General features: G+C 39.1%; 1 protein-coding gene across 1 annotated transcript in view; it reads right to left on the bottom strand.

Annotated features, from left to right (window-relative positions):
- Positions 1–914: 914 nt before the first annotated feature.
- Positions 915–27524, bottom strand: part of RIGI (RNA sensor RIG-I) — a 149645-nt gene continuing 123035 nt past the window's right edge. Inside the window, exons 17-20 of the mRNA XM_053702627.1 lie at positions 20915–21085; positions 19073–19224; positions 10779–10925; positions 915–4402 (exon numbers count right to left, since the gene is read on the bottom strand). Coding sequence (XP_053558602.1) covers positions 4094–4402; positions 10779–10925; positions 19073–19224; positions 20915–21085 — 779 coding nt within the window. The 3' untranslated portion in view covers positions 915–4093. The remainder of the gene's footprint in view (positions 4403–10778; positions 10926–19072; positions 19225–20914; positions 21086–27524) is intronic.

Raw genomic sequence — 27524 nt, 5'->3', positions numbered from 1 at the left:
CTCAAAATATTATTAGAGTATAATTACATTTTAGCATAGAATATTAATTATTATTAAGTTTATATAACTATACTATTCATATATTTAGATATACAAAATGTGCTACAAATACACATTTAATTATCTAATGAGAATTGTGAAAATTATTTTTTCATAACAAACTATTATGTTTGTTTTGTGCTTAGTGGTGCTGAGGGACGCACAAAACACTTGGGTTGGAACAGATGTGGTCAACAGGCCCCATTTAAGCAGCCCTAGTATGAAGCATACCCAAAATGTGTGGCTGGGTATTAGGGACTCAGGACATCAAGGTGGGGCAGTCACCGTTTAGTGGGCGGCGCTGTGATGGGAGGGGCATGGGTGTGTCATGTGTAAATGGTCCATGTGCGGGGCCAAGGGAAATTCTGCAAATCTAGACATATGGCTATCTCAGAAATAGGGACAGAGCTCAGAATTAGGGAATGTCCCTCTCAAATGTTGACAGTTAGCAAGTTGGGTTTAAAGGGACAATAGAATAACTTTTGTTTCCTTGTTTTATCTACGAGAAAGCAATTTTACATTGTAGTATATGTTCCTGTGCTGAGACTTGTTAGTTGTTGTTTTTTTGTTTGTGAGGCGTGTTCCTTTTCCCCAATGATGCTTTGGGTGTATTGTGTATACACAGAGATATACTTCCAGTTAGCATTTTAAATAAAAACACATAGCTTGGGTATGATCTTTTTATCATGTAAAAAAAAAATAAAAAAAAAAATGAACGTCTAAATAATTAAATTAAAAGATCACTGTCCCTTAATGTTCTGAATTTCCAGGTTTTTCTGTAATTGAATAAGATCTGGTTTTCACAAGAGTTTTTACCACTGAGTGAACATATAATTTATTTCCAAGTAATTTCAAAGAACACAATACTGCAGACATCTTTATATGATGATTTTAATATTGACAATATTTTTATTCCATAAAATAAATGAAAAAAATACATACAATGATTCAAGGGTAAAATATTTTCAACAACATTTTATTGGACCAAAATTATTTTAGTCTGGTTCTTTAATTTCACAAACGTTTAAATTATTTAAAATCTAGAGTTAAACATACATATGAGTTTAGAGGTTTACAGTAGTGTACAAAGTTAAATATAAAAGCAAAGAAAACAACCTGGTATGTCCCATAATAAATAAAGGCTTATGAAAGTTCTCATTGACAGTCTTTTGAACATTTTCTTAGCTAGTGCATTCTAAGGGGACTTGTAGTAAGTTTGGTGAACTTCATTAGTATTACTATTGGTCATGTAAATAACCCAATCTAATAGTAATACGGAACATGTCTGCCTAACATTCCATTACCCTTTACAAGCACCCCCCCCCAAAATGTTTCAAGTTGGACTTCTCTATGTAAGTAATAAATTACCGTATATTACAATTATATTTTGGGCAGCAGGATGAGTTTGGGGTTAATACTTCAACATTAACCATGCACAGCCTGAATGTGGAGACAATCCGTATTGAAATATTTTACTCAAAAACATTTTATTCTCACAGGAAAAGAGATTTTGTGTAAACTACTGTGTGCAGGGCCGTCTTTAACACAGGGCAAAAGGGGCAGCTGCCCAGGGCCCAGTTTCTGTTGAGGGGCCCAAGAGTCCTAAAAAAAAATAAAAAAAAAATAAAAAAATGTTTTTTTATGGTTCATACCAGACTGCTGATGTGACATGGGGAACACACACATTCAGTCCTAATACTGTCACAGTCAAAAGTACTCTGCTTATATTTATTTTTTTTTAAAACTGTGCCAGACCGTGCCGGTGTCATGTAACATGCCAAGCTATTGCCATGTGCTGTTTTAGATGTGCACTGTGCAGCACTCAATGCAAAGCCCTAACTCGGTATCCAGCCATTCCCACTGCATCAGAAAAGGTCCTACTGGGGTTACCACTGCTACCAGGTCACTGCTCTGGTGGTGGGGATTTTTTCTGGGTAGGGCTGACTTTAGGCGCATGCAGCAGAAAGCTGGAGCGGCAAGGACATGAGGATTTGAGCATTTGTGCAGCAGCACACACTGCTCTCTTCAGTCTTGAGGCTGTGTGACTCATCTCACACTGTATCCATGCAGCCTTGGACAGACAGCATCCAGTCTGCTGGTCCCCTTAGCCCTACTCTTTCTGCTGTGGCCCTAAGATCAACTAACTGAAGTTTGTTAGGGGAACAGAGCTTTGTAGAAAGGTGTCAGTGGGAAGAATAAGTGAGTGCACACCCCCCCCTCCCCATGCAGCATTGTGCAGGGTGAGAGGGAACTTGTTCCTAGCAAAGGAGTGACATGTACTGCTGTGGCTGATGTATAGTGTCATGCTGATACTTCACACATTAATGTAAGATTTATTTTTATAGTTTTTGTTTTCTCTCTGTCTCAGATTTTACAGCTTCCCATAGTAGTTCTGCTGTTCCAGTCAGTAAACTTATACTGCACCTCCATGCTTCCTCCTCAGTCTTTACCTTGCTTTGCTCCTGTTGGCTGCCCTAAATCTCTTTAACCAGCTAACCTCACACCAGAATAACATTCAAGAGAATATTAAATGAATCCACAGTGGAGGAATTTATATATTTATTTACTTATTAGTACTGCTTAGGTCCAGTTTCACATATTGCAATTTATTTCATTTTTTTAAATGATTAGCTCAGCAGTGGATAATCCACTGCTGGGCTAATAATTAAAAAAAAATGATTTTGCTGTTTTTTGGGATGTTGGGGTGGAGAGCGAAACTGCATGGGGGGGGGGGGGCAAGAAAATGTTTGCCCAGGGTCCAGACAATATTAAAGATGGCCCTGACTGTGTGTGTTCATTTATGTTGTATTATAAACGCTGACCTGTAAGAGTAAGTAGAGACGGCAAAACAGATGGCAAAAGAGACCAAAAACTTCCATTACATTGTATAGCCAAATACAAATAGTATAAACCATCAGACATATATTTAGAAGCTATGATAATTATTGTAAGAGCATCATATGATACTAGATTATGTGTCAAGCTATCTACACAAGAACCACCTCTTGTATGCCATCATAAGTAAAATCACTCCCAGTAATGAATCAAATCGTATTCTGAGTTTAAACCCTGCGGTACTCTAGTTCCCAATTTAAACACCCAGAACATCTCCCTTTTATTAAGCAAAATATTCCTATCTCCACCCCTCTCTATTTACTCTTTTGTGCAGATACTGTATATGTTAAGATGGCCCTTCTAGCTGAATATATAATTCTCAACTCAATACTATAGTTTACAGTTAATACTTTTTGACGATAGTAGACACAAGGATAAAAACTGTATATATGTTGTTTACAATTTATAACATTGTTTATGAATTGTAGCGTATTTCATAGGAGCCTTGTTTTGTTTTGAAAATTGTTCAGCCAATCATGTATTAGATTGCTTTTTAAAAGAGACAGCCACTCCCAAATATATGTGTGCTTTTAAAGGATGCCAATAAAATGAACTTTTAATGAGTTTATGGTGGACCTTTTTTTGTACAAGTTGTTCTTTAGCCAGTAACCGCTTAGCTCATTTAGCGTTTGAACACGGAGATCCTGGTACTCGTGTGTGACATAATTCTCTGAGACGTCACGTGGGTAAGCGCATTGTGTAGCGGAGCAGTGGAGTGACCCAGTAAGCGAGTGTAATAGTGGGACTCACACCCTTAAGAGGTCTCCTCGCTGTTGAGACGGATGGTCCCTGCATACCATGAACGCTCATGGACTTAACAGACCGGGAAGCACCGGTAATGTTGTGAGTACATATTCATCATATTGATTACAGCTGAGAGAAGTTTGCTGTTGTTGTCTAAGAGTAGTACTAGGTAAAAGACAAATGCTGTATTATATGAATTAATACAAAACAGTTTTAGAAGCTCTGTTTGCAATTTTAAACTGTATTCTATGTCTTATGTTGCTCTGGGTTACTGATTTTCAAGGCCAATTAGTTCAGTCTCTAATTATCTCTTATAATCATTATATTTGATTTATGTGACAATATAAATGTAATGTCCATACAAAAGAGTTTGATTTTCTACTTATTAGAAGGTGCGCTGGAGAATCGCATTACATTATACAGAGAAAGACTCCATTTCTTCAGAGCTGAATTCCTTCATTGTAAAATTTACTTTCACCCATCTGCTAAAATATTCCTGATTGGTTCCTTCTGCATTTTCCACCACAAAGCTGCTGATTTTAATTAGTGGGATGTTTGGGGAGGTTTGGTAGGTGCCAGAGACACCCCAGTCCTCTTTACAATCTGGTTTCTTGCAGAATAATTTGAACTTCTTTGTGTAGCCTTGAAAGCCCCTAGGTTTAGGATGTGGCTCAGTGATGTATCGGTCTTTAAAGGATTTATCTATGACAGTATGGTGGGACCCCTGTAGATGAACAAAAAATATAAATGTGACATTGCATTAGTTAATTTTAAAGGGACACTAAAGTCCAAATAAACTTTCACGATTCAGATGGAGCATGCAAATTTTAGAGACTTTACAATTGTCTTCCATTGTGAAATTGTGCTCAGTCTTTTTATATGCACACTTGATGAGCCATCAGCTCCTATTGAGCATTTGCAAGAGTTCACAGCATAGACACACATAAGTCTGTGATTGGCTGATGTCTATCACATGATACAAGGTGCCAGCAAATTTAAGTACATTTATGTACCTCATCAACAGTGCTAAACAGGGAGCTTCTAAGGAACTTTTTAAAAGGTTTTATACTGGATTTTAGATCAGTATCTGTGCAAATTCTTCTTTATAGTAGTGTCTATTACATGCAGTTATATGAAAATTGGTGTATACTGTCCCTTTAACACAAACTATATTTCTTTCATGTAATTAGCAAGAGTCCATGAGCTAGTGACGTATGGGATATACATTCCTACCAGGAGGGGCAAAGTTTCCCAAACCTCAAAATGCCTATAAATACACCCCTCATCACACCCACAATTCAGTTTTACAAACTTTGCCTCCCATGGAGGTGGTGAAGTAAGTTTGTGCTAGATTCTACGTTGATATGCGCTTCGCAGCAGGTTGAAGCCCAGTTTTCCTCTCAGAGTGCAGTGAATGTCAGAGGGATGCGAAGAGACTATTGCCTATTTGAATACAATGGTCTTCCTCTAGGGGATCTATTTCATAGGTTCTCTGTTATCGGTTGTAGAGATTTCTTCTCCTACCTCCCTTTTCAGATCAACGATATACTCTTATATACCATTACCTCTACTGATTCTCGTTTCAGTACTGGTTTGGCTATCTACTATATGTAGATGAGTGTCCTGGAGACCTGGAGTTTTCTGGGGTATTTATTCCAGTTCCATTTTTAGGAAATGGGTTTTGGGGTTTTATTCAAGACTAAACATTGTTCTAAAGATAAAAAATCTTTTCGAATTGTCATATAAGTATACCATCTTTTAGAATGGTGTTTATATGGTCTATTTTGCCTTTTTTGGTCAGTGATGCATTATTTGTTTACAATAGATACAATAGATGCATATCTTCTGTTTTCATTTCAGATTATTTTTATTTTCTGAGATTCTCTTTTTTGACAAGCATGACCAATTTGTTGCTTTTCCTTCTGGTCTAGCGACAGTTCTAAGAATCTTTTCAAGGTTCTCAGTGTTACTTATTTGGACGGTCTCGTGGTACTGGCTCAGTCTTTTCGTTCTGCGGAATCTCATACGATTTAACTTTGTTGTTTCTTCAAGTCATGGTTAGAGGATCTTTTTATCAAAAGCTCCTTGATTCCTCTCACACAAGGGTCACCTTTTTTTAGGTTTCCAGATAGATTGTGTCAATGTCTTTGTCTCTAACAGACAAGTGACAATTTATTGGGTTCCGTTTGTCGGAATCTTCAGTCTCTATTATTTCCTTCAGTTGCTATATATGCATGGAAGTTTTAGGTCTCATGGCTGCAGCATTGGATTCGATTCCCTTTGCTCATTTTCATAGGAAACCTTTCCAGTTTTTTTATGCTGAATAATGGTGCAGGGATTCTAGGATATCACTTTTATATCTTTGAATCCTAATGTTTAACTATCTTTGATCAGTGGTTAAGTTCATCATTATTTAGTTCTACGGGTCTCTTCGGTTCTTTCAACCTAGACCATGATCTTTACAGATGCGAGTCTTTCAGGTTGGGAGGCTGTCTTAGGATCTCTGTCAGCACATGGGGTTTGGAAATCTCAGGAGGCGAGATTACCACTCAACATTTTGGAACTCCGTGCGATTTTCAGAGCTCTTCAGTTCTGGCCTCTTCTGAAGAGAGAATCGTTTATTTGTTTTCAGACAGACACAACCGTGGCGTATGTCAATCATCAAGGGGGGACTCACAGTCCTCAGGCTATGAAAGAAGTATCTCGGATACTTGTATGGGCGGAATCCAGCTCCTGTCTAATTTCTGTGGTTCATATCCCAGGTATAGACAATTGGGAAGCGGATTATCTCAGTCGCCAGATGTTACATCCGTGCAAATGGTCTCTTCATCCAGAGGTATTTCTTCAGATTGTTCAAATCTGGGGACTTCCAGAAATAGATCTGATGGCCTCTCATCTAAACAAGAAACTTCCCAGGTATCTGTCCAGATCCAGGGATCCTCAGGCGGAAGCAGTGGACGCGTTGTCGCTTCCTTGGAATTATCATCCTGCTTATATTTTTCCGCCTCTAGTTCTTCTTCCAAAAGTGATTTCCAAAATCCTAATGGAGCGGTCATTTGTACTGCTGGTGGCTCCAGCATGGCCTCACAGGTTTTGGTATGCGGATCTCGTTCGGATGGCCAGTTGCCAACCTTGGACACTTCCGTTAAGGCCAGACCTTCTGTCTCAAGGCCCATTTTTCCATCAGGATCTCAAATCATTAAATTTGAAGGTATGAAAATTGAACGCTTAATTCTTAGTCATAGAGGTTTTTCTGACTCAGTAATTAATACTATGTTACAGGCTCGTAAATTTGTGTCTCAGAAGATCTATTACCGAGTCTGGAAGACTTACATTTCTTGGTGTTCTTCACATAAATTCTCTTGGCATTCTTTTAGAATTCCTAGAATTTTACAATTTCTTCAAGATGGTTTGGATAAGGGTTTGTCTGCAAGTTCCTTGAAAGGACAAATCTCTGCTCTTTCTGTTCTTTTTCACAGAAAGATTGTTAATCATCCTGATATTCATTGTTTTGTACAGGCTTTGGTTCGTATCAAGCCTGTCATTAAGTCAATCTCTCCTCCTTGGAGTCTCAATTTGGTGCTGAGGGCTTTACAGGCTCCTCCGTTTGAACCTATGAATTCTCTGGACATTAAATTACTTTCTTGGAAAGTATTGTTCCTTTTGGCTATCTCTTCTGCTAGAAGAGTTTCTGAGTTATCTGCTCTTTCTTGTGAATCTCCTTTTTCTGATTTTTCATCAGGATAAGGCAGTGTTACGGACTTCATTTAAATTTCTTCCTAAGGTTGTGAATTCTAACGACATTAGTAGAGAAATTGTTGTCCCTTCATTGTGTCTACATCCTAAGAATTCTCTAGAGAGGTCTTTGCATTCTTTGGATGTAGTTAGAGTTTTGAAATATTGTGTTGAAATTTCTAAAGATTTTAGAACGACTTCTAGTCTATTTGTTATCTTTTCTGGTTCTAGGAAAGGTCAGAAGGCTTCTGCCTTTTCTTTGGCGTCCTGGTTTAAATCTTTGATTCATCATGCTTATGTGGAATCGGGTAAAACCCCGCCTCAGAGGATTACGGCTCATTCTACTAGGTCAGTTTCTACTTCCTGGGCTTTTAGGAATGAAGCTTCTGTTGATCAGATTTGCAAAGCAGCAATTTGGTCTTCTTTGCTTATTTTTACTAAATTCTACCATTTTGATGTGTTTTCTTCTTCTGAAGCAGTTTTTGGTAGAAAAGTACTTCAGGCAGCTGTTTCAGTTTGATTCTTCTGCTTATGATTTCAGTTTTTTTCTTTATAAGATTAAAACTTTTTGATTTGGGTTGTGGATTATTTTTTCAGCGGAATTGGCTGTCTTTATTTATCCCTCCCTCTGTAGTGACTCTTGCGTGGAAGTTCCACATCTTGGGTATCTGCTATCCCATACGTCACTAGCTCATGGACTCTTGCTAATTACATGAAAGAAAACATAATTTATGTAAGAACTTACCTGATAAATTCATTTCTTTCATATTAGCAAGAGTCCATGAGGCCCACCCTTTTTGTGGTGGTTATGATTTTTTTGTATAAAGCACAATTATTCCAATTCCTTATTTTTGATGCGTTCGCTCCTTTCTTATCACCCCACTTCTTGGCTATTCGTTAAACTGAATTGTGGGTGTGGTGAGGGGTGTATTTATAGGCATTTTAAGGTTTGGGAAACTTTGCCCCTCCTGGTAGGAATGTATATCCCATACGTCACTAGCTCATGGACTCTTGCTAATATGAAAGAAATGAATTTATCAGGTATGTTCTTACATAAATTATGTTTTACATAGCTTACTCTACTTACAATGGGATGTGGTAGTGGCATGCTCATTATGCTCATAATACAAGCTGTTGGTTAAGTGTTGGTCTTGCCAGTAATCCAAAATAGTGCTTTGCTTTATTTGCTTTTTAGAGGTGTCACTTCCAGAGCATAAAACAGCTCTCAATGTAAAATTTGGACTTTGCAGTAATTTAAAGATTTCTTCGATAATTTTACCAGACCAGAGAGCATTAGATCATCAAGCCCACAGTGTTCAATGTTCAGCTCCTTCCCTGAATTAATATATCAGAGGCTATCATAGTGAGGTTTAATAAATATAGGCCTTCTCATTGCCTTTCACTCTTTAAGTACAATGTATTCCTATAGTAAAGCTACCAGTCAGCCCTGTGCTATTATTTTCTACATAACACCTTTTTAGAAGACATGGAAAAAAGGTTAACACAAAACAGTGTAAATAGGGGCACTATCACTTTAAGATTAGCCAATCTGCAATGACTGGGGAAACAAATATTTGGTATAAATTGTTACTCAGAATTGCAATAAGTGATATGTAGATATGTAATGTGTAAATACAAATTACAATAATGCATATATAAAATATAACCTATATAGATATACTTCAAGGTGCAAAAAATAGAAAACAACAGGCTGCTCTCCTCAGGGTAATGGCCATCCACTTCAAAACAGATCTATAGAAAAGGGAGAAGGCGCCAACATAGCGTGATTCTGCAAATATATGCTAGATATACAATTTGGAATCAAATACACTCACTGTATTCAAGCACTGTAATGTAGTGCAAACTAAGCAGACCAGATCCTCGGAGTTGTCCGTTAAACTCTCTCCAGGTATATATGACAGGAACAACTGCAAGGAGTGTGTTTCACTCTGATGTGTGCTCTATAAATATAAGAGACAATCCCCACATAGCATAATACTGTATGAATAAAAATATCTTGCTAATAAGTGGATAAAATACACTCACTTGTGGTCTAGCACTGTAATGTAGTGCAGACTAGGCAGGCCAGAGCCACTGAGCTGTCCGGCAAGCTCTCAGCCCTCAGCCTGAGGAAACAGTAACATTACTGAGAAACGCGTTGCTGTATTTTATCTATGTGTTAATAAACACTTGTTTTTAAGTTTTCTAAAGTTACTTGCTATTTTTGATCCATTGTTTATTCACAATAACAAACCTTTTTTGTGGTTGTTAAACACACCCTGAACTCTGCAAGCAAGCTGAAAGATACACCATACGCCTGGTTATACACCTGGTTTCACTTGATGGTGGAGGAGAGCTTGCCGGACAGCTCAGAGGCTCTGGCCTGCCTACTCTGCACTACATTATAGTGCTAGACCACAAGTGAGTGTAATTTATCCACCTATTAACAAAATATTTTTATTCATACAGTATTATGCTATGTGGGCTTTGTCTCTTATATTTATAGAGCACACATCAGAGTGAAACACACTCCTTTGCAGTTGTTCCTGTCATATATACCTGGAGAGAGTTTACCGGCAAACTCAGAGGATTCGGTCTGCTTAGTTTGCACTACATTACAGTGCTTGAATACAGTGAGTGTATCTGATTCTAAATTGTATATCTAGCATACATTTGCAAAATCACACTATGTTGGCGCCTTCTCCCTTTTCTATAGATATATTTTTAAAGACATCACTGGCTTTGATATTCATTTTATGCAGTTACTTGAAACTCCTTGTTTTTTTTTACCTGAATTATATATATATATTTAAAGGGACTGTAAAAAAGCAATCCTGTGTGCCAGTAATACATAATACCTCTTTAAACAGTATTGGAATTTGTAGTATTGAATAAATAAATCACTCATGCCTGACTCTTTATCCATAGCTTTTTTTAATATTAATTAGCAGTGGGCAGTTTAGCCTAACAGTAGGCAACTGCTCGCTATAATACATGTTCTATAGTGAGCTGATGGAGCTGCAGAATGGAAGCACAGTAGACCGCATAGTAAACAGCTCCATGAGTGCACATAAGTAAAGAATAGGGCAAGCGGTTGACTTCTGTTAGGCTCAACCAATTGTTGCTGATAAAAAAAAAGGCAGCGGTTAGGGGGTAGATTAGGGCACCAGCTGCAAACCAGAAAATACTGCTAATTTTATTACTGTTTATAGAGGTATTATTTATTATTGACGCATACAATAGTAATGATTACTGCCCTTTTAAATGCATTTATTGAACTATTTTTCTCTTATATTATTACAGTAGTGTAGAAAACAAAAGGATTGGTAAGGGACTATAGTATAATTACGCTAATAATACCAAACCTGTATGGTTCTGATGTCATCTGTATTGCAAACAAATGTTTTGCATTTCCCACAAAGCAGCCTCTTGTTTGATTCTGTTGGCTTTGGTTTTCCAACATACTTTTTGAAATCTCGAAAATTCTTTTCCTCTTGTTGCGATTTACGAATCTGGAGTGGAAACAAATTACATTATAAAAGTGCTAATTTTTACAATCCCAAACCTCCTATTGGTCTATAATATAGGTGGTGATCAAAAAACATAATTTATGCTTACCTGATAAATTCCTTTCTTCTGTAGTGTGATCAGTCCACGGGTCATCATTACTTCTGGGATATTACTCCTCCCCAACAGGAAGTGCAAGAGGATTCACCCAGTAGAGCTGCATATAGCTCCTCCCCTCTACGTCACTCCCAGTCATTCGACCAAGGACCAACGAGAAAGGAAAAGCCAAGGGTGAAGTGGTGACTGGAGTATAAATTAAAAAATATTTACCTGCCTTAAAAACAGGGCGGGCCGTGGACTGATCACACTACAGAAGAAAGGAATTTATCAGGTAAGCATAAATTATGTTTTCTTCTGTTAAGTGTGATCAGTCCACGGGTCATCATTACTTCTGGGATACCAATACCAAAGCAAAAGTACACGGATGACGGGAGGGATAGGCAGGCTCTTTATACAGAAGGAACCACTGCCTGAAGAACCTTTCTCCCAAAAATAGCCTCCGATGAAGCAAAAGTGTCAAATTTGTAAAATTTGGAAAAAGTATGAAGCGAAGACCAAGTTGCAGCCTTGCAAATCTGCTCAACAGAGGCCTCATTCTTGAAGGCCCAAGTGGAAGCCACAGCTCTAGTAGAATGAGCTGTAATTCTTTCAGGAGGCTGCTGTCCAGCAGTCTCATAAGCTAAACGAATTATGCTACGAAGCCAAAAAGAAAGAGAGGTAGCAGAAGCTTTTTGACCTCTCCTCTGCCCAGAGTAAACGACAAACAGAGAAGACGTTTGTCGAAATTCCTTAGTTGCCTGTAAGTAAAATTTTAGAGCACGGACTACATCCAGGTTGTGCAGTAGACGTTCCTTCTTCGAAGAAGGATTTGGGCATAAAGAAGGAACAACAATCTCTTGATTGATATTCCTGTTAGTAACTACCTTAGGTAAGAACCCAGGTTTAGTACGCAGAACTACCTTATCCGAATGAAAAATCAAATAAGGAGAATCACAATGTAAGGCTGATAATTCAGAGACTCTTCGAGCCGAGGAAATAGCCATTAAAAATAGAACTTTCCAAGATAACAACTTTATATCAATGGAATGAAGGGGTTCAAACGGAACGCCCTGTAAAACATTAAGAACAAGGTTTAAACTCCATGGTGGAGCAACAGTTTTAAACACAGGCTTAATCCTGGCCAAAGCCTGACAAAAAGCCTGGACGTCAGGAACTTCTGACAGACGTTTGTGTAACAGAATGGACAGAGCTGAGATCTGTCCCTTTAATGAACTAGCAGATAAACCCTTTTCTAAACCTTCTTGTAGAAAAGACAATATCCTAGGAATCCTAACCTTACTCCAAGAGTAACCTTTGGATTCACACCAATATAGGTATTTACGCCATATCTTATGGTAAATCTTTCTGGTAACAGGTTTCCTAGCCTGTATTAAGGTATCAATAACTGACTCAGAAAACCCACGTCTTGATAAAATCAAGCGTTCAATTTCCAAGCAGTCAGCTTCAGAGAAGTTAGATTTTGATGTTTGAAGGGACCCTGTATCAGAAGGTCCTGTTTCAGAGGTAGAGACCAAGGTGGACAGGATGACATGTCCACCAGGTCTGCATACCAAGTCCTGCGTGGCCACGCAGGTGCTATTAGAATCACTGATGCTCTCTCTTGTTTGATTCTGGCAATCAATCGAGGAAGCAACGGGAAGGGTGGAAACACGTAAGCCATCCTGAAGTCCCAAGGTGCTGTCAGGGCATCTATCAGGACTGCTCCTGGATCCCTGGATCTGGACCCGTAACGAGGAAGCTTGGCGTTCTGTCGAGACGCCATGAGATCTATCTCTGGTTTGCCCCAACGTCGAAGTATTTGGGCAAAGACCTCCGGATGAAGTTCCCACTCCCCCGGATGAAAAGTCTGACGACTTAAGAAATCCGCCTCCCAGTTCTCCACTCCCGGGATGTGGATTGCTGACAGGTGGCAAGAGTGAGACTCTGCCCAGCGAATTATCTTTGATACTTCCATCATAGCTAGGGAGCTTCTTGTCCCTCCCTGATGGTTGATGTAAGCTACAGTCGTGATGTTGTCCGACTGAAACCTGATGAACCCCCGAGTTGTCAACTGGGGCCAAGCCAGGAGGGCATTGAGAACTGCTCTCAATTCCAGAATGTTTATTGGCAGGAGACTCTCCTCCTGACTCCATTGTCCCTGAGCCTTCAGAGAATTCCAGACGGCACCCCAACCTAGAAGGCTGGCGTCTGTTGTTACAATTGTCCAGTCTGGTCTGCTGAATGGCATCCCCCTGGACAGATGTGGCCGAGAAAGCCACCATAGAAGAGAATTTCTGGTCTCTTGATCCAGATTCAGAGTAGGGGACAAGTCTGAGTAATCCCCATTCCACTGACTTAGCATGCACAGTTGCAGTGGTCTGAGGTGTAAGCGTGCAAAGGGTACTATGTCCATTGCCGCTACCATTAAGCCGATTACCTCCATGCATTGAGCCACTGACGGGTGTTGAATGGAATGAAGGGTGCGGCAAGCATTTTGAAGCCTTGTTAGCCTGTCCTCTGTCAGGTAAATCTTCATTTCTACAGAATCTATAAGAGTCCCCAGGAAGGGAACTCTTGTGAGTGTAACGAGTGAACTTTTCTTTTCGTTCACCTTCCATCCATGTGACCTTAGAAATGCCAGTACTAACTCTGTATGAGACTTGGCAGTTTGAAAGCTTGAAGCTTGTATCAGAATGTCGTCTAGGTATGGAGCTACCGAGATTCCCTGCGGTCTTAGTACCGCCAGAAGAGCACCCAGAACCTTTGTGAAGATTCTTGGAGCTGTAGCCAATCCGAATGGAAGAGCCACAAACTGGTAATGCCTGTCTAGGAAGGCAAACCTTAGGTACCGGTAATGATCTTTGTGAATCGGTATGTGAAGGTAAGCATCTTTTAAATCTACAGTGGTCATGTACTGACCCTCTTGGATCATAGGTAAAATTGTCCGAATGGTCTCCATCTTGAACGATGGAACTCTTAGGAATTTGTTTAGGATCTTTAAGTCCAGGATTGGTCTGAAAGTTCCCTCTTTTTTGGGAACCACAAACAGATTTGAGTAAAACCCCTGTCCCTGTTCCGATCGTGGAACTGGATGGATTACTCCCATTAACAAGAGCTCTTGTACGCAGCGTAGAAACGCCTCTTTCTTTGTCTGGATTGTTGACAACCTTGACAGATGAAATCTCTCTCTTGGAGGAGAGTATTTGAAGTCCAGAAGGTATCCCTGAGATATTATCTCTAGTGCCCAGGGATCCTGGACATCTCTTGCCCAAGCCTGGGCGAAGAGAGAAAGTCTGCCCCCCACTAGATCCGATCCCGGATCGGGGGCCCTCAATTCATGCTGTTTTAGGGGCAGCAGCAGGTTTCCTGGTCTGCTTGCCCTTGTTCCAGGACTGGTTAGGTTTCCAGCCTTGTCTGTAGCGAGCAACAGCTCCTTCCTGTTTTGGTGCAGAGGAAGTTGATGCTGCTCCTGCTTTGAAATTACGAAAGGAACGAAAATTAGACTGTCTAGTCTTAGCTTTGGCTTTGTCCTGAGGCAGGGCATGGCCTTTACCTCCTGTAATGTCAGCGATAATCTCTTTCAACCCGGGCCCGAATAAGGTCTGCCCTTTGAAAGGTATATTAAGCAATTTAGACTTAGAAGTAACATCAGCTGACCAGGATTTTAGCCACAGCGCCCTGCGTGCCTGAATGGCGAATCCTGAATTCTTCGCCGTAAGTTTAGTAAGATGTACTACGGCCTCCGAAATGAATGAATTAGCTAGTTTAAGGACTCTAAGCCTGTCCGTAATGTCGTCCAGAGTAGCTGAACTAATGTTCTCTTCCAGAGACTCAATCCAGAAAGCCGCTGCAGCCGTGATCGGCGCAATGCATGCAAGGGGTTGCAATATAAAACCTTGTTGAACAAACATTTTCTTAAGGTAACCCTCTAATTTTGTATCCATTGGATCTGAAAAAGCACAGCTATCCTCCACCGGGATAGTGGTACGCTTAGCTAAAGTAGAAACTGCTCCCTCCACCTTAGGGACCGTTTGCCATAAGTCCCGTGTGGTGGCGTCTATTGGAAACATTTTTCTAAATATCGGAGGGGGTGAGAACGGCACACCGGGTCTATCCCACTCCTTAGTAACAATTTCAGTAAGTCTCTTAGGTATAGGAAAAACCTCAGTACTCGCCGGTACCGCAAAATATTTATCCAACCTACACATTTTCTCTGGTATTGCAACTGTGTTACAATCATTCAGAGCCGCTAACACCTCCCCTAGTAATACACGGAGGTTTTCCAGTTTAAATTTAAAATTTGAAATATCTGAATCCAGTCTGTTTGGATCAGAACCGTCACCCACAGAATGAAGTTCTCCGTCCTCATGTTCTGCCACCTGTGACGCAGTGTCTGACATGGCCCTAATATTATCAGCGCACTCTGTTCTCACCCCAGAGTGATCACGCTTACCTCTTAGTTCTGGTAATTTAGCCAAAACTTCAGTCATAACAGTAGCCATATCCTGTAATGTGATTTGTAATGGCCGCCCAGATGTACTCGGCGCTACAATATCACGCACCTCCCGATCGGGAGATGCAGGTACTGACACGTGAGGCGAGTTAGTCGGCATAACTCTCCCCTCGTTGTTTGGTGAAATTTGTTCAATTTGTACAGATTGACTTTTATTTAAAGTAGCATCAATACAGTTAGTACATAAATTTCTATTGGGCTCCACTTTGGCATTGCAACAAATGACACAGGTATCATCCTCTGAATCAGACATGTTTAACACACTAGCAAATAAACTTGCAACTTGGAATACAATTCAATTAGAATAATATTAAAAATGTACTGTGCCTTTAAGAAGCACAGAAGATCTATGACAGTTGAAAATTAATAAATTGAAACAGTTATAGCCTCAATCCCTGTAAACAACACAACTTTAGCAAAGGTTTAATCCCATTAGCAAAGATAACAAATTCTGAAAGCAGGAAACAAATTACAGAATAAACGTTTTTTATCTCAGTCAACTATAATTCTCACAGCTCTGCTGAGAGAAATTACCTCCCTCAAAATAAGTTTTGAAGACCCCTGAGCTCTGTAGAGATGAACCGGATCATGCAGGAAATACAATGAGCTGCTGACTGAAATATCTGATGCGTAGCAAAGGCGCCAAAAAACGGCCCCTCCCCCTCACACACAGCAGTGAGAGAGAACAGAAACTGTCAGAAAAAAGATTAAGCAACTGCCAAGTGGAAAAATAATGCCCAAACATTTATTCACTCAGTACCTCAGCAAATGAAAACGATTTTACATTCCAGCAAAAACGTTAAACATAGTTTCTAGTTATTAAACAGCTTTATGTACTTCTTACAGTATAATTCTAGTGAAGTACCATTCCCCAGAATACTGAAGTGTAAAGTATACATACATGACATTATATCGGTATGGCAGGATTTTCTCATCAATTCCATTGTCAGAAAATAAAAGCTGCTACATACCTCTATGCAGATTCATCTGCCCGCTGTCCCCTGATCTGAAGTTTACCTCTCCTCAGATGGCCGAGAAACAGCAATATGATCTTAACTACTCCGGCTAAAATCATAGCAAAAACTCTGGTAGATTCTTCTTCAAACTCTGCCAGAGAGGTAATAACACACTCCGGTGCTATTTTAAAATAACAAACTTTTGATTGAAGATATAAAACTAAGTATAATCACCATAGTCCTCTCACACATCCTATCTAGTCGTTGGGTGCAAGAGAATGACTGGGAGTGACGTAGAGGGGAGGAGCTATATGCAGCTCTGCTGGGTGAATCCTCTTGCACTTCCTGTTGGGGAGGAGTAATATCCCAGAAGTAATGATGACCCGTGGACTGATCACACTTAACAGAAGAAAAGGCCGCCACTGACGCAAAGGACACTGCCGGCTCTATAATTTGACTATGTAGAACCATGGGATCCAGATGGCATTTGACAGGGATGGCACATAGAGGGAACTTACACTCATACAGGTCTATAAGATAGGTATCAGCGACGCGTGCTATCATGTGAAATTTCAATCTGTTAATACTGTTGATTATGGTTGGGCTTAGACATAGAGCTTGGGGATGGGGAAGAGGGGGGAGCTGGCATTTCATTCATGGACCAAGGCAACACAATGTCTTGAGACAATCTTAGAAAAGGAGCCTAATTTTCTCCACTGACACCAATGAAGATGCCATATTTTCTCCAAAAATACCAAATATACCAAAAAAAAGGAGCATTATTCATTTATTATTATTCACTGAAACCAGTGCAAAGGGGCCTTATTTGCTTTGATTGTTCTTCTTGTGATGTATAATACAAATATAATAATAATTTGACAGCAATAATAACAACAGTATAGCAGCTCGGCACACACAGATATGTTTAGAAGATTATCTTAGTTATATTATGTAATAGATGTTCATCCCCTCTGGTATATAACAAAATAAACCAATATGTATGGAATCCATATAAAGCTGTGCATGTTATCATTTAAAAAAAATGGCAATAGTTACCATCTGATTTATTAAAACATTTGATAGGCACTGTGAGCCCGATCAAAAACTTTGTGTCTTTTTTTTTGCATTACACTGTAATTAAATTGTCTCTCCTTTAAATATCAAGATAAATAGCTCTGAAGCTATAATTTACCTTTCTCAAATTTTCTGAGGGACCTTGCAGTACTGACAAGACATCTTCACCAGATAAGAGAGCTATAGATCATTGATGTAGAATCATAAATTAGACTCTTATGGGTTTAACAACATAGCAACTTCAAATGAGATTATAATGCTACTTCCAGCAACATTTATGGAATATCTTGGTTTTTTTGTTTTGTTTTGTTTTTTTAAAACTGCTGGGAAATATTCTAAAACCGTGATTCTCAATGCCCTCAAGTGCCCATAATAGTTCATTTCCATGATATCTAAAATAGAGCAGAGGTAAAATGATCAGCTGATTAGTAACCATTGTTATTAATATGATTGTGCATTCATTTCATTATGAATGTGAATTTGTAATGAAAATACTGATATTTGCTTTCACGACACAAATATCCAAACAAATGCACCAAGTAAATTTAAAGAAAGCAAAGAAACACTGACTAAATTCATCAGTATTCGTTGGTTTCCTTTAAACTACCTTTAGGGTTTAAATACCACTAGTGAACTGGAAAACCCTCCTAATGCAGACACTTCTGCACAGAGCCCCGCGCTACGCTAATAGGAGTTTTAGTGCGGTGGATCTCAGAGCCTGCTTTAACGGAGAAGATCCTTTAGCGCAGGCCCTGGGATCCGCAACACTAAGCCTTCTATTAGCGCAGCGCGGGGCTCTGAAGTAGGGTCAGGATTAGCGCGGCTCTCCAGAGTGCTAGAGGTAAGTATAACACCTCAGGTGAACTTTTTCAACTGTAGGAAAGGAATATTTACATTTGTTTGAAGAAAACTAATAGAAATGTTCCACAAATATTCAGTATTCCTTTTATTTTAAACAAAACACTGAATAGTGCAGCAAACAAATATTTTGAAGAACTAATTTTTCAGGAATTTCGTACCGAAAGATTTGTCATAGACTAATTTTTCGCTGCTGCGCAAGTCTAATTACTAATCTGCTCTCATCCAACAGCTGATTATTTCACCTGTGCTCTAGTAAAGATATAATAAAAATCTGGCCTGTCAAGAATACTTGAGGACTGGAGTTGAGAAAGACGGATCTAAAATACGTAGCTCAAAATACCCGATGCCCAACAGTCAGCAGCAGAGGTACTGTAGCCTGTAGGACAAACTGATTCACTTGTTCTTGTGTGTAGCTATAACCTCTGCAAGGATGCCGAAGGCTCACATTTCACCTTCAGCAGAGCCATATCAGCAGACCCCTGAAAACTAAGAGGATTAAGTCATATATTGTTTAACATTTTCTTGATGATAATGTTACCCAAATATCAGCAACAGAAATGTCAGCAGATCAGTGGAGGCCACACCTACGCTTGCTGTTTCCTTCTACCAAATCCTATTTCACTATAGCAATACTTCATATTCAGTTTACCAAATTTAAAAAATCCCTTTCATCGAGTTCCTGTAGCTTGGCAACAGCATCATTCATCATTTTTTCATACAAAATATTGTTTTTTTCCCTTTCTGCTTGATCTCGCTTGCATGTCACAAGGAAGCATTTACTGTCCTGAGCCCTTCCTCGACCTGCAGGAAGAAAAATATATGAATACAAGAGTCTTCTCTGTCAAACAGGACATCTTGCCTGTAAGGTCGAAAACAGGACAATAACACTACAAATCTGATGGGATAAATCAATTAGATATTTTTTTCAATAAGTTATGTATTATTTTAGTGTAAATGAATAACACATCAAATACAACTTAAAAGCTTTACGATTCTGTGTTCAATAAATATGCATATTTTTCTAAAAAAGAAGCACAATGGGAATTAATTAAAGGGATAGTAAATACCAAAAATGTTATTGTTTAAAAAGATAGATAATCCCTTTATTTACCATTCCCCAGTTTTGCATAACCAACACTGTTATATAAATATACATTTTACCTCTGTGATTACCTTGTATCTAAGCTTCTGCAAACTTCCCCCTTATCTCAGATCTTTTGACAGACTTGCATTTCAGGCAATTAGTGCGGACTCATAAATAACTTCCAGAGCGTGAGCACGTTATCTATATGAAACACATGAACTAACGCCCTCTAGCGGTGGAAAAATGTCAAATGCATTCAGATAAGAGGCGGCCTTAGAAATTTGCATATGAGCCTATTTAGGTTTAGCTTTCATCTAAGAATACCAAGATAACAAAACAAATTTGATGATAAAAGTAAATTGCATGCCCTATCTGAATCATGAACGTTTAATTTGGACTTTACTGTCCCTTTAAATGATTTCTTTTATGGATCCATCACAAAATACCAATTGCCTTTGCAACATATTTATTTATCCTTATAAAAGACACTTTAAATGTACACTATATGTCAAAAGCTGTTTAACATTATAAAAAGCATAAACTATGCTTCCTCTTCCTCTTAACCATTATTTTATGTATATATCATGACATGTGCATTATCTATGTAATGTTATGTACAACTAGAATTGTATCACTAGAGAAGAATAATATCACCATAGTTTACTAGTCAGAGAAGAATAATATCACCATAGTTTACTAGTCAGAGAAGAATAATATCACCATAGTTTACTAGTCAGAGAAGAATAATATCACCATAGTTTACTAGTCAGAGAAGAATAATATCACCATAGTTTACTAGTCAGAGAAGAATAATATCACCATAGTTTACTAGTCAGAGAAGAATAATATCACCATAGTTTACTAGTCAGAGAAGAATAATATCACCATAGTTTACTAGTCAGAGAAGAATAATATCACCATAGTTTACTAGTCAGAGAAGAATAATATCACCATAGTTTACTAGTCAGAGAAGAATAATATCACCATAGTTTACTAGTCAGAGAAGAATAATATCACCATAGTTTACTAGTCAGGGGATAAAAGTTACGATTGCAGAGAGAGAAAAGTTACTAAAAATGCCAAATTTGTTTACTTATCCACTGCAATTTCTTACTTATCTTGGACAAATGGACATTTCCAGCCCTGTGTGTGTTATGCACTGAGACAAGAGGCGGCTTGCAGTGGCTTAGGAACAGACAGAGGTTTAGAGGTTATAAAATATATTAATAAAACAATGTTGGTTGGGGAATGCATAGTAAATGTGTTATCTATCTTTTTAAACAATAAAGAAAATCATGTAATCTGTTCCTTTAACTTTAATTACCTTTAAAGAATTCTACAGCAATAAAGAGCCCGAAAATGATTTGCTCAATGAGTAATTTTTCTGAAAGCTAGATATAAACGTACCTCTGACTTGAATCATCTTAGTGACATTGCCCACATATTCGTAAAGCAGCACAAGGTTGCATGCAGGTATATCAATGCCTTCATCTGCCACTGATGTAGCTATCAGCATCTTGCTTTCCCCATTAGTTTTGAATGCATCTAGGACACCCTTCTGGCCTGTAAAGGTCATTCCTATGGAAAATAATAATTACAGTGAATCTAAATTGTGCTAAACATTCAAAATGCCCAAAAAATTAAGCCACTCAATAGTGGAAATGGTATTGATAAGATTTTTTAAATGATTGTTTGTGGTGTATTTAGAATTATTATTACATATCATTGTGTTGTCTATCATTACAATGGTATAGGAATAATGTATCATGAATAAAACTTACTTTACACAAATGTGTTGCATAGCTGCTCTAATATTTGAAGGAATTTTCTAATTGTCTATTAAAAGGACATTCAATTAAACAAGAGAATACTCAAATGTGAAATAGCCTTTTATTATTGTACTATTAATTGCATTTAACTAAGTGTTTACCTTTGTAAAGGGAAATCAATAGTTCAAAGGATATTAAACAGTGTGATTTTGTAATATAAAATATTTAATTATGTGTAGTTAAAAAAACTTTTGCAATATACTTTCATTATTTACTTTATTGTTTTAGTTTAGCTAATTGTAGGTAATTTATTTAATTAATTTAATGATAGTGTAGTGTTAGGTGTATTTGTAACTTAGGTTAGGATTTATTTTACAGGTAATTTTGTACTTATTTTAACTAGGTAGCTATTAAATCGTTATTAACTATTTAATAGCTATTGTACCTAGTTAAAATAAATACAAAGTTGCCTGTAAAATAAATATAAATCCTAAAATAGCTACAATGTAATTATTATTTATATTGTAGCTATATTAGGGTTTATTTTCTAGGTAAGTATTTAGTTTTAAATAGGATTAATTTATTTAATTATAGGAATATTATTTAGTTTTATTTAAATTATATTTATGTTAGGGGGTGTTAGACCTAGGTTTAGACTTAGGTTTAGGGGTTAATAACTTTATTATAGTAGCAGCGACGTTGCGGGCGGGAGATTAGGGGTTAATAATTGTAGGTAGGTGGCGGCGATGTTAGGGAGGGCAGATTAGGGGTTAATCCAATTTATTATAGTGTTTGCGAGGTGGGAGTGTGGCGGTTTAGGGATTAATACATTTATTATAGTGGCGGCGAGGTCCGGTCGGCAGATTAGGGGTTAATAAGTGTAGGTAGGTGGCAGCGACGTGGGGGGGGCAGATTAGGGGGTAATAAATATAATATAGGTGTCGGTGATGTTAGGGGCAGTAGATTAGGGGTTCATAGCTATAATGTAGGTGGCGGCGGTGTCCGGAGCGGCAGATTAGGAGTTAATATTATAATGTAGGTGTCATCGATAGCGGGGGCGGCAGATTAGGGGTTAATAAGTGTAAGGTTAGGGGTGTTTAGACTTGGGGTTCATTTTAGGGTGTTAGGTGTAGACTTAGAGAGTGTTTCCCCATAGGAAACAATGGGGCTGCGCTAGGAGCTGAACGCTGCTTTTTTGCAGGTGTTAGGTTTTTTTCAGCCAGCTCAGCCCCATTGTTTCCTATGGGGATATCGTGCACGAGCACGTTTTTCCAGCTTACCGCTACCGTAGGCAACACTGGTATTGAGGGTTGAAGTGGAGCTAAATTATGCTCAACGCTCCCTTTTCTGAGCCTAACGCAGCCACTCAGACAACTCTAAATACCAGCGTTGTCTTAAGGGTGCGCTGGACAAAAAAGCAGCGTTAGCACCGCGGGTCTTTACCGACAAAACTCTAAATCTAGGTGTAAGATTCTTGAATTTCAAATAAAGATACCAAGAGAATGAAGAAAATTTGATATTAGAAATAAATTTGAAAGTTGCTTAAAATTGCATACTCTATCTGAATAACAAAAGAAAAAATTTGGGTTCAGTGTCCCTTTAAGTATTAACTCAAGCCTCCCTTGAAGAAAATGAAAGAAACACAATTTTTAGATGTATTTTACAACAAAAGGCTCTAAAATAAATAATGAATGTATATAGCAATAATGTTTCACTTGCAATAATGAAACATTGTATGCGTTGTTGAAATGTTAAAGTGAAAGTAAATCCTAGTGTTTTACAAACGCTAGGATTGACTATTGAAACAAATAAAGGGGACTTTCATTCATGAAGTATAAGATACTTCATGTAGAAAGCGCCTTTATTTGTTTTAACCAATCGCCATTCTTAGCGGCTATGGCAGCCCACAGCTAAAAAAATCGGGGGTAAATCCGGCTTGACGCTCATGGGAGCTGGATTTATCGCACGGCTATTGGCTAAGAGGTGAAAATGTCAGCTCTTAGCAAAAAAAATTTTAACCGTGGTCTGCTGTAGGAGCTAAGAACGACGATCGGTTAAAACAAATAAAGGCGCTTTCTACATGAAGTATCTTATACTTGATGAATTAAAGTCCCCTTTATTTGTTTCAAAAGTCAATCCTAGCATTTGTAAAACGCTAGGATTTACTTTCACTTTAAGTTTAATGGTCCTTTAAAGGAATAGTAAACGTAAAAAATATTTTTACATAATTGCACAATTAATAAGAACAATGAGACTTTCATCTTGATTCTTTTTCTATATTTAGTGCCACAAAAAAGTCCACAACTTGATGGTTTACAAGTAAAAAAAACAAAACAAAACAAACAAAAGCGTTACAAGGTTGTTCTTAATCAGCCTAAATGTATTGCCCTCCCGTTCTGGATAAAGTACCCAACAGTCTGTAAAAAGTTTTTAAGGTTTATAGTCCATTTAACTTCCAACATTGTGACACCAATTACTTTATAGAAAATAAAGTGCTTCTACCTTCAGTATTTTCAAATCTTTACACTTATATCTTCAATATATAAACAACTAATATAATTCTAAAATGCATCTACATACTATTCTCATGATATTGTTTCCTTTGAATATATTATGTCTAACATAAATTTACTGATTAATATCCCTTTAAAGTTTGCTCCAGAGCACAAACTGGGACCAAGCTGAACACATCTAGTGGGACAATAATAAGACATGTGTGTAGCCACCAATCACCAGAAAACTTCCAGTAGTATCCATTGCTTTGTCTGAGCATACCTAGGTATTCTTTTCAACAAAGGCTATTGAGAAAACAAAGTAATTTTAAAACAGAAGTAAATTGAAAATTATCTTACAATTATATGATCTACCTGAACCATAAAAGTTTAACCCCTTAACAACCAATGTACTCTATATGCGCTGTTGTTAAGGAGTTTACTAGTGCAGCTTTGCCAACAGTATCGAAGCTGCACTAGCACTGCATGCCTCATTTCCGGAGGCTTGTAGATAGAGCGTGGTCTTGCCGACATCGTTGGCTGTCAAGGGGTTAAAAACAGAATTTATGCTTACCTGATAAATTTCTTGCTTTTGCGATGTACCGAGTCCACGGATTCATCCTAACTTGTGGGATATTGTCCTTCCTGACAGGAAGTAGCAAAGAGAGCACCACAGCAGAGCTGTCTATATAGCTCCCCCCTTAACTCCACCCCCCAGTCATTCGACTGAAGGCCAAGGAAGAAAAGGAGAAACTATAAGGTGCAGAGGTGACTGAAGTTTACATAAAAAATACTATCTGTCTTGAATAGACAGGGCGGGCCGTGGACTCGGTACATCGCAAAAGAAAGAAATTTATCAGGTAAGCATAAATTCTGTTTTCTTTTGCAAGATGTACCGAGTCCACGGATTCATCCTAACTTGTGGGATACCAATACCAAAGCTTTAGGACACGGATGAAGGGAGTGACAAGACAGGAACCTAAACAGAAGGCACCACTGCTTGCAAAACCTTTCTCCCAAAAATAGCCTACGAAGAAGCAAAAGTATCAAATTTGGAAAATTTGGAAAAGGTATGAAGCGAAGACCAAGTCGCAGCCTTACAAATCTGTTCAACAGAAGCATCATTTTTAAAAGCCCATGTGGAAGCCACCGCTCTAGTGGAGTGAGCTGTAATTCTTTCAGGAGGCTGCTGTTCAGCAGTCTCATAAGCCAAACAGATGATGCTTTACAGCCAAAAGGAAAGAGAGGTAGCCGTAGCCTTTTGACCTCTACGCTTTCTAGCATAGGTAACAACAAAGAAGATGATTGGCGAAAATCTTTGGTTGCCTGCAAATAAAACTTCAAGGCACGAACCACGTCCAAGTTGTGCAACAGACGGTCCTTCTTAGAAGAAGGATTAGGACACAGAGAAGGAACAGCAATTTCCTGATTGATATTCCTGTTAGAAACAACCTTAGGGAGGAACCCACGTTTGGTACGCAAAACCACCTTATCAGTATGGAAAACAAGATAAGGCGAGTCACATTGTAATGCAGATAGTTCAGAAACTCTTCGAGCTGAAGAGATAGCAACTAGAAATAGAACTTTCCAAGATAGAAGCTTAATATCTATGGAATGCATGGGTTCAAACGGAACCCCCTGAAGAACTTTAAGAACTAAATTGAGACTCCATGGCGGAGCAACAGGTTTAAACACAGGCTTAATTCTAACTAAAGCCTGACAAAAAGCCCGAACATCTGGGACATCTGCGAGACGCTTGTGCAACAGAATAGACAAAGCAGATATCTGTCCCTTTAAGGAACTAGCGGACAATCCTTTCTCCAATCCTTCTTGGAGAAAAGACAAAATCCTAGGAATCCTGATCTTACTCCATGAGTAGCCTTTGGATTCACACCAAAAAAGATATTTACGCCATATCTTATGATAAATCTTCCTGGTGACAGGCTTTCGAGCCTGTCACAAGGTATCTATGACCGACTCAGAGAAACCCCGCTTTGATAAAATCAAGCGTTCAATCTCCAACCAGTCAGTTGCAGAGAAATTAGATTTGGATGCTTGAATGGACCTTGAATCAAAAGGTCCCGTCTCAGTGGCAGAGTCCATGGTGGCAGAGATGACATGTCCACCAGGTCTGCATACCAAGTCCTGCGTGGCCACGCAGGCGCTATCAAAATCACTGAAGCTCTCTCCTGTTTGATTCTGGCAATCAGACGCGGAAGGAGAGGGAATGGTGGAAACACATAAGCCAGGTTGAACGACCAGGGTACTGCTAGAGCATCTATCAGTACTGCCTGAGGATCCCTTGACCTGGATCCGTAACGAGGAAGTTTGGCGTTCTGATGAGACGCCATCAGATCCAATTCTGGTGTGCCCCATAGCTGAACCAATTGAGCAAACACCTCCGAATGGAGCTCCCACTCCCCTGGATGAAAAGTCTGACGACTTAGAAAATCTGCCTCCCAGTTCTCCACCCCTGGGATATAGATCGCTGATAGATGGCAAGAGTGAGTCTCTGCCCATCGGATTATCCTGGAAACCTCTATCATCGCCAAGGAACTCCTTGTTCCCCCCTGATGATTGATATAAGCTACAGTCGTGATGTTGTCCGATTGAGACCTGATGAATCCGGCCGAAGCCAGCTGAGGCCACGCCTGAAGAGCATTGAATATCGCTCTTAATTCCAGAATATTTATCGGTAGGAGGGCCTCCTCCTGAGTCCACAAACCCTGTGCTTTCAGGGAATTCCAGACTGCACCCCAACCCAGTAGGCTGGCGTCCGTCATCACAATAACCCACGCTGGCCTGCGGAAACACATTCCCTTGGACAGGTAATCCTGTGACAACCACCAAAGAAGAGAGTCTATGGTCTCTTGATCCAGATTTATCTGAGGAGATAACTCTGCAGAATCCCCATTCCACTGTTTGAGCATGCATAGTTGCAGTGGTCTGAGATGCAAGCGAGCAAACGGAACTATGTCCATTGCCGCTACCATAAGTCCGATTACCTCCATACACTGAGCCACTGACGGCCGAGGAATGGAATGAAGAGCTCGGCAGGTGGTTAAAATCTTTGATTTCCTGACCTCCGTCAGAAATATTTTCATGTCCACCGAATCTATCAGAGTTCCCAGGAATGGAACTTTTGTGAGAGGAATAAGAGAACTCTCTTTCACGTTCACCTTCCACCCATCAGATAGAACACTAAGTCCGTGTGAGACTTGGCAAGTTGGAAAGTCGACGCTTGAATTAAGATGTCGTCTAGATAAAGCGCAACTGCTATGCCCCTCGGCCTTAGGACCGCCAGAAGGGACCCTAGCACCTTTGTGAAGATTCTTGGCCCCGTGGCCAACCCGAAGGGAAGAGCCACAAACTGGTAATGTCTGTCCAGAAAGGCAAACCTGAGGAACTGGTGATGATCTTTGTGGATAGGAATGTGTAGATACGCATCCTTTAGATCCACGGTAGTCATATATTGACCCTCCTGGATCATTGGTAAAATAGTCTGAATGGTCTCCATCTTGAAGGATGGAACTCTTAGGAATTGGTTTAGGATCTTGAGATCTAGAATTGGTCTGAAGGTTCCCTCTTTTTTGGGAACCACAAACAGATTGGAGTAGAAACCTTGCCCCTGTTCTGTTTTTGGAACTGGGCAGATCACTCCCATGGTAAAAAGGTCTTCTACACAGCGTAAGAACGCCTCTCTTTTTGTCTGGTTTACAGACAATTGAGAAAGATGGAACCTCCCCCTTGGAGGAG

This window comes from Bombina bombina, chromosome 2 (genome assembly GCF_027579735.1).
Source record: "Bombina bombina isolate aBomBom1 chromosome 2, aBomBom1.pri, whole genome shotgun sequence".
Lineage (NCBI taxonomy): Eukaryota > Metazoa > Chordata > Amphibia > Anura > Bombinatoridae > Bombina > Bombina bombina.
Note: the sequence above shows the minus strand (reverse complement) of the source record. Positions and strands in the feature narration are given on the sequence as shown.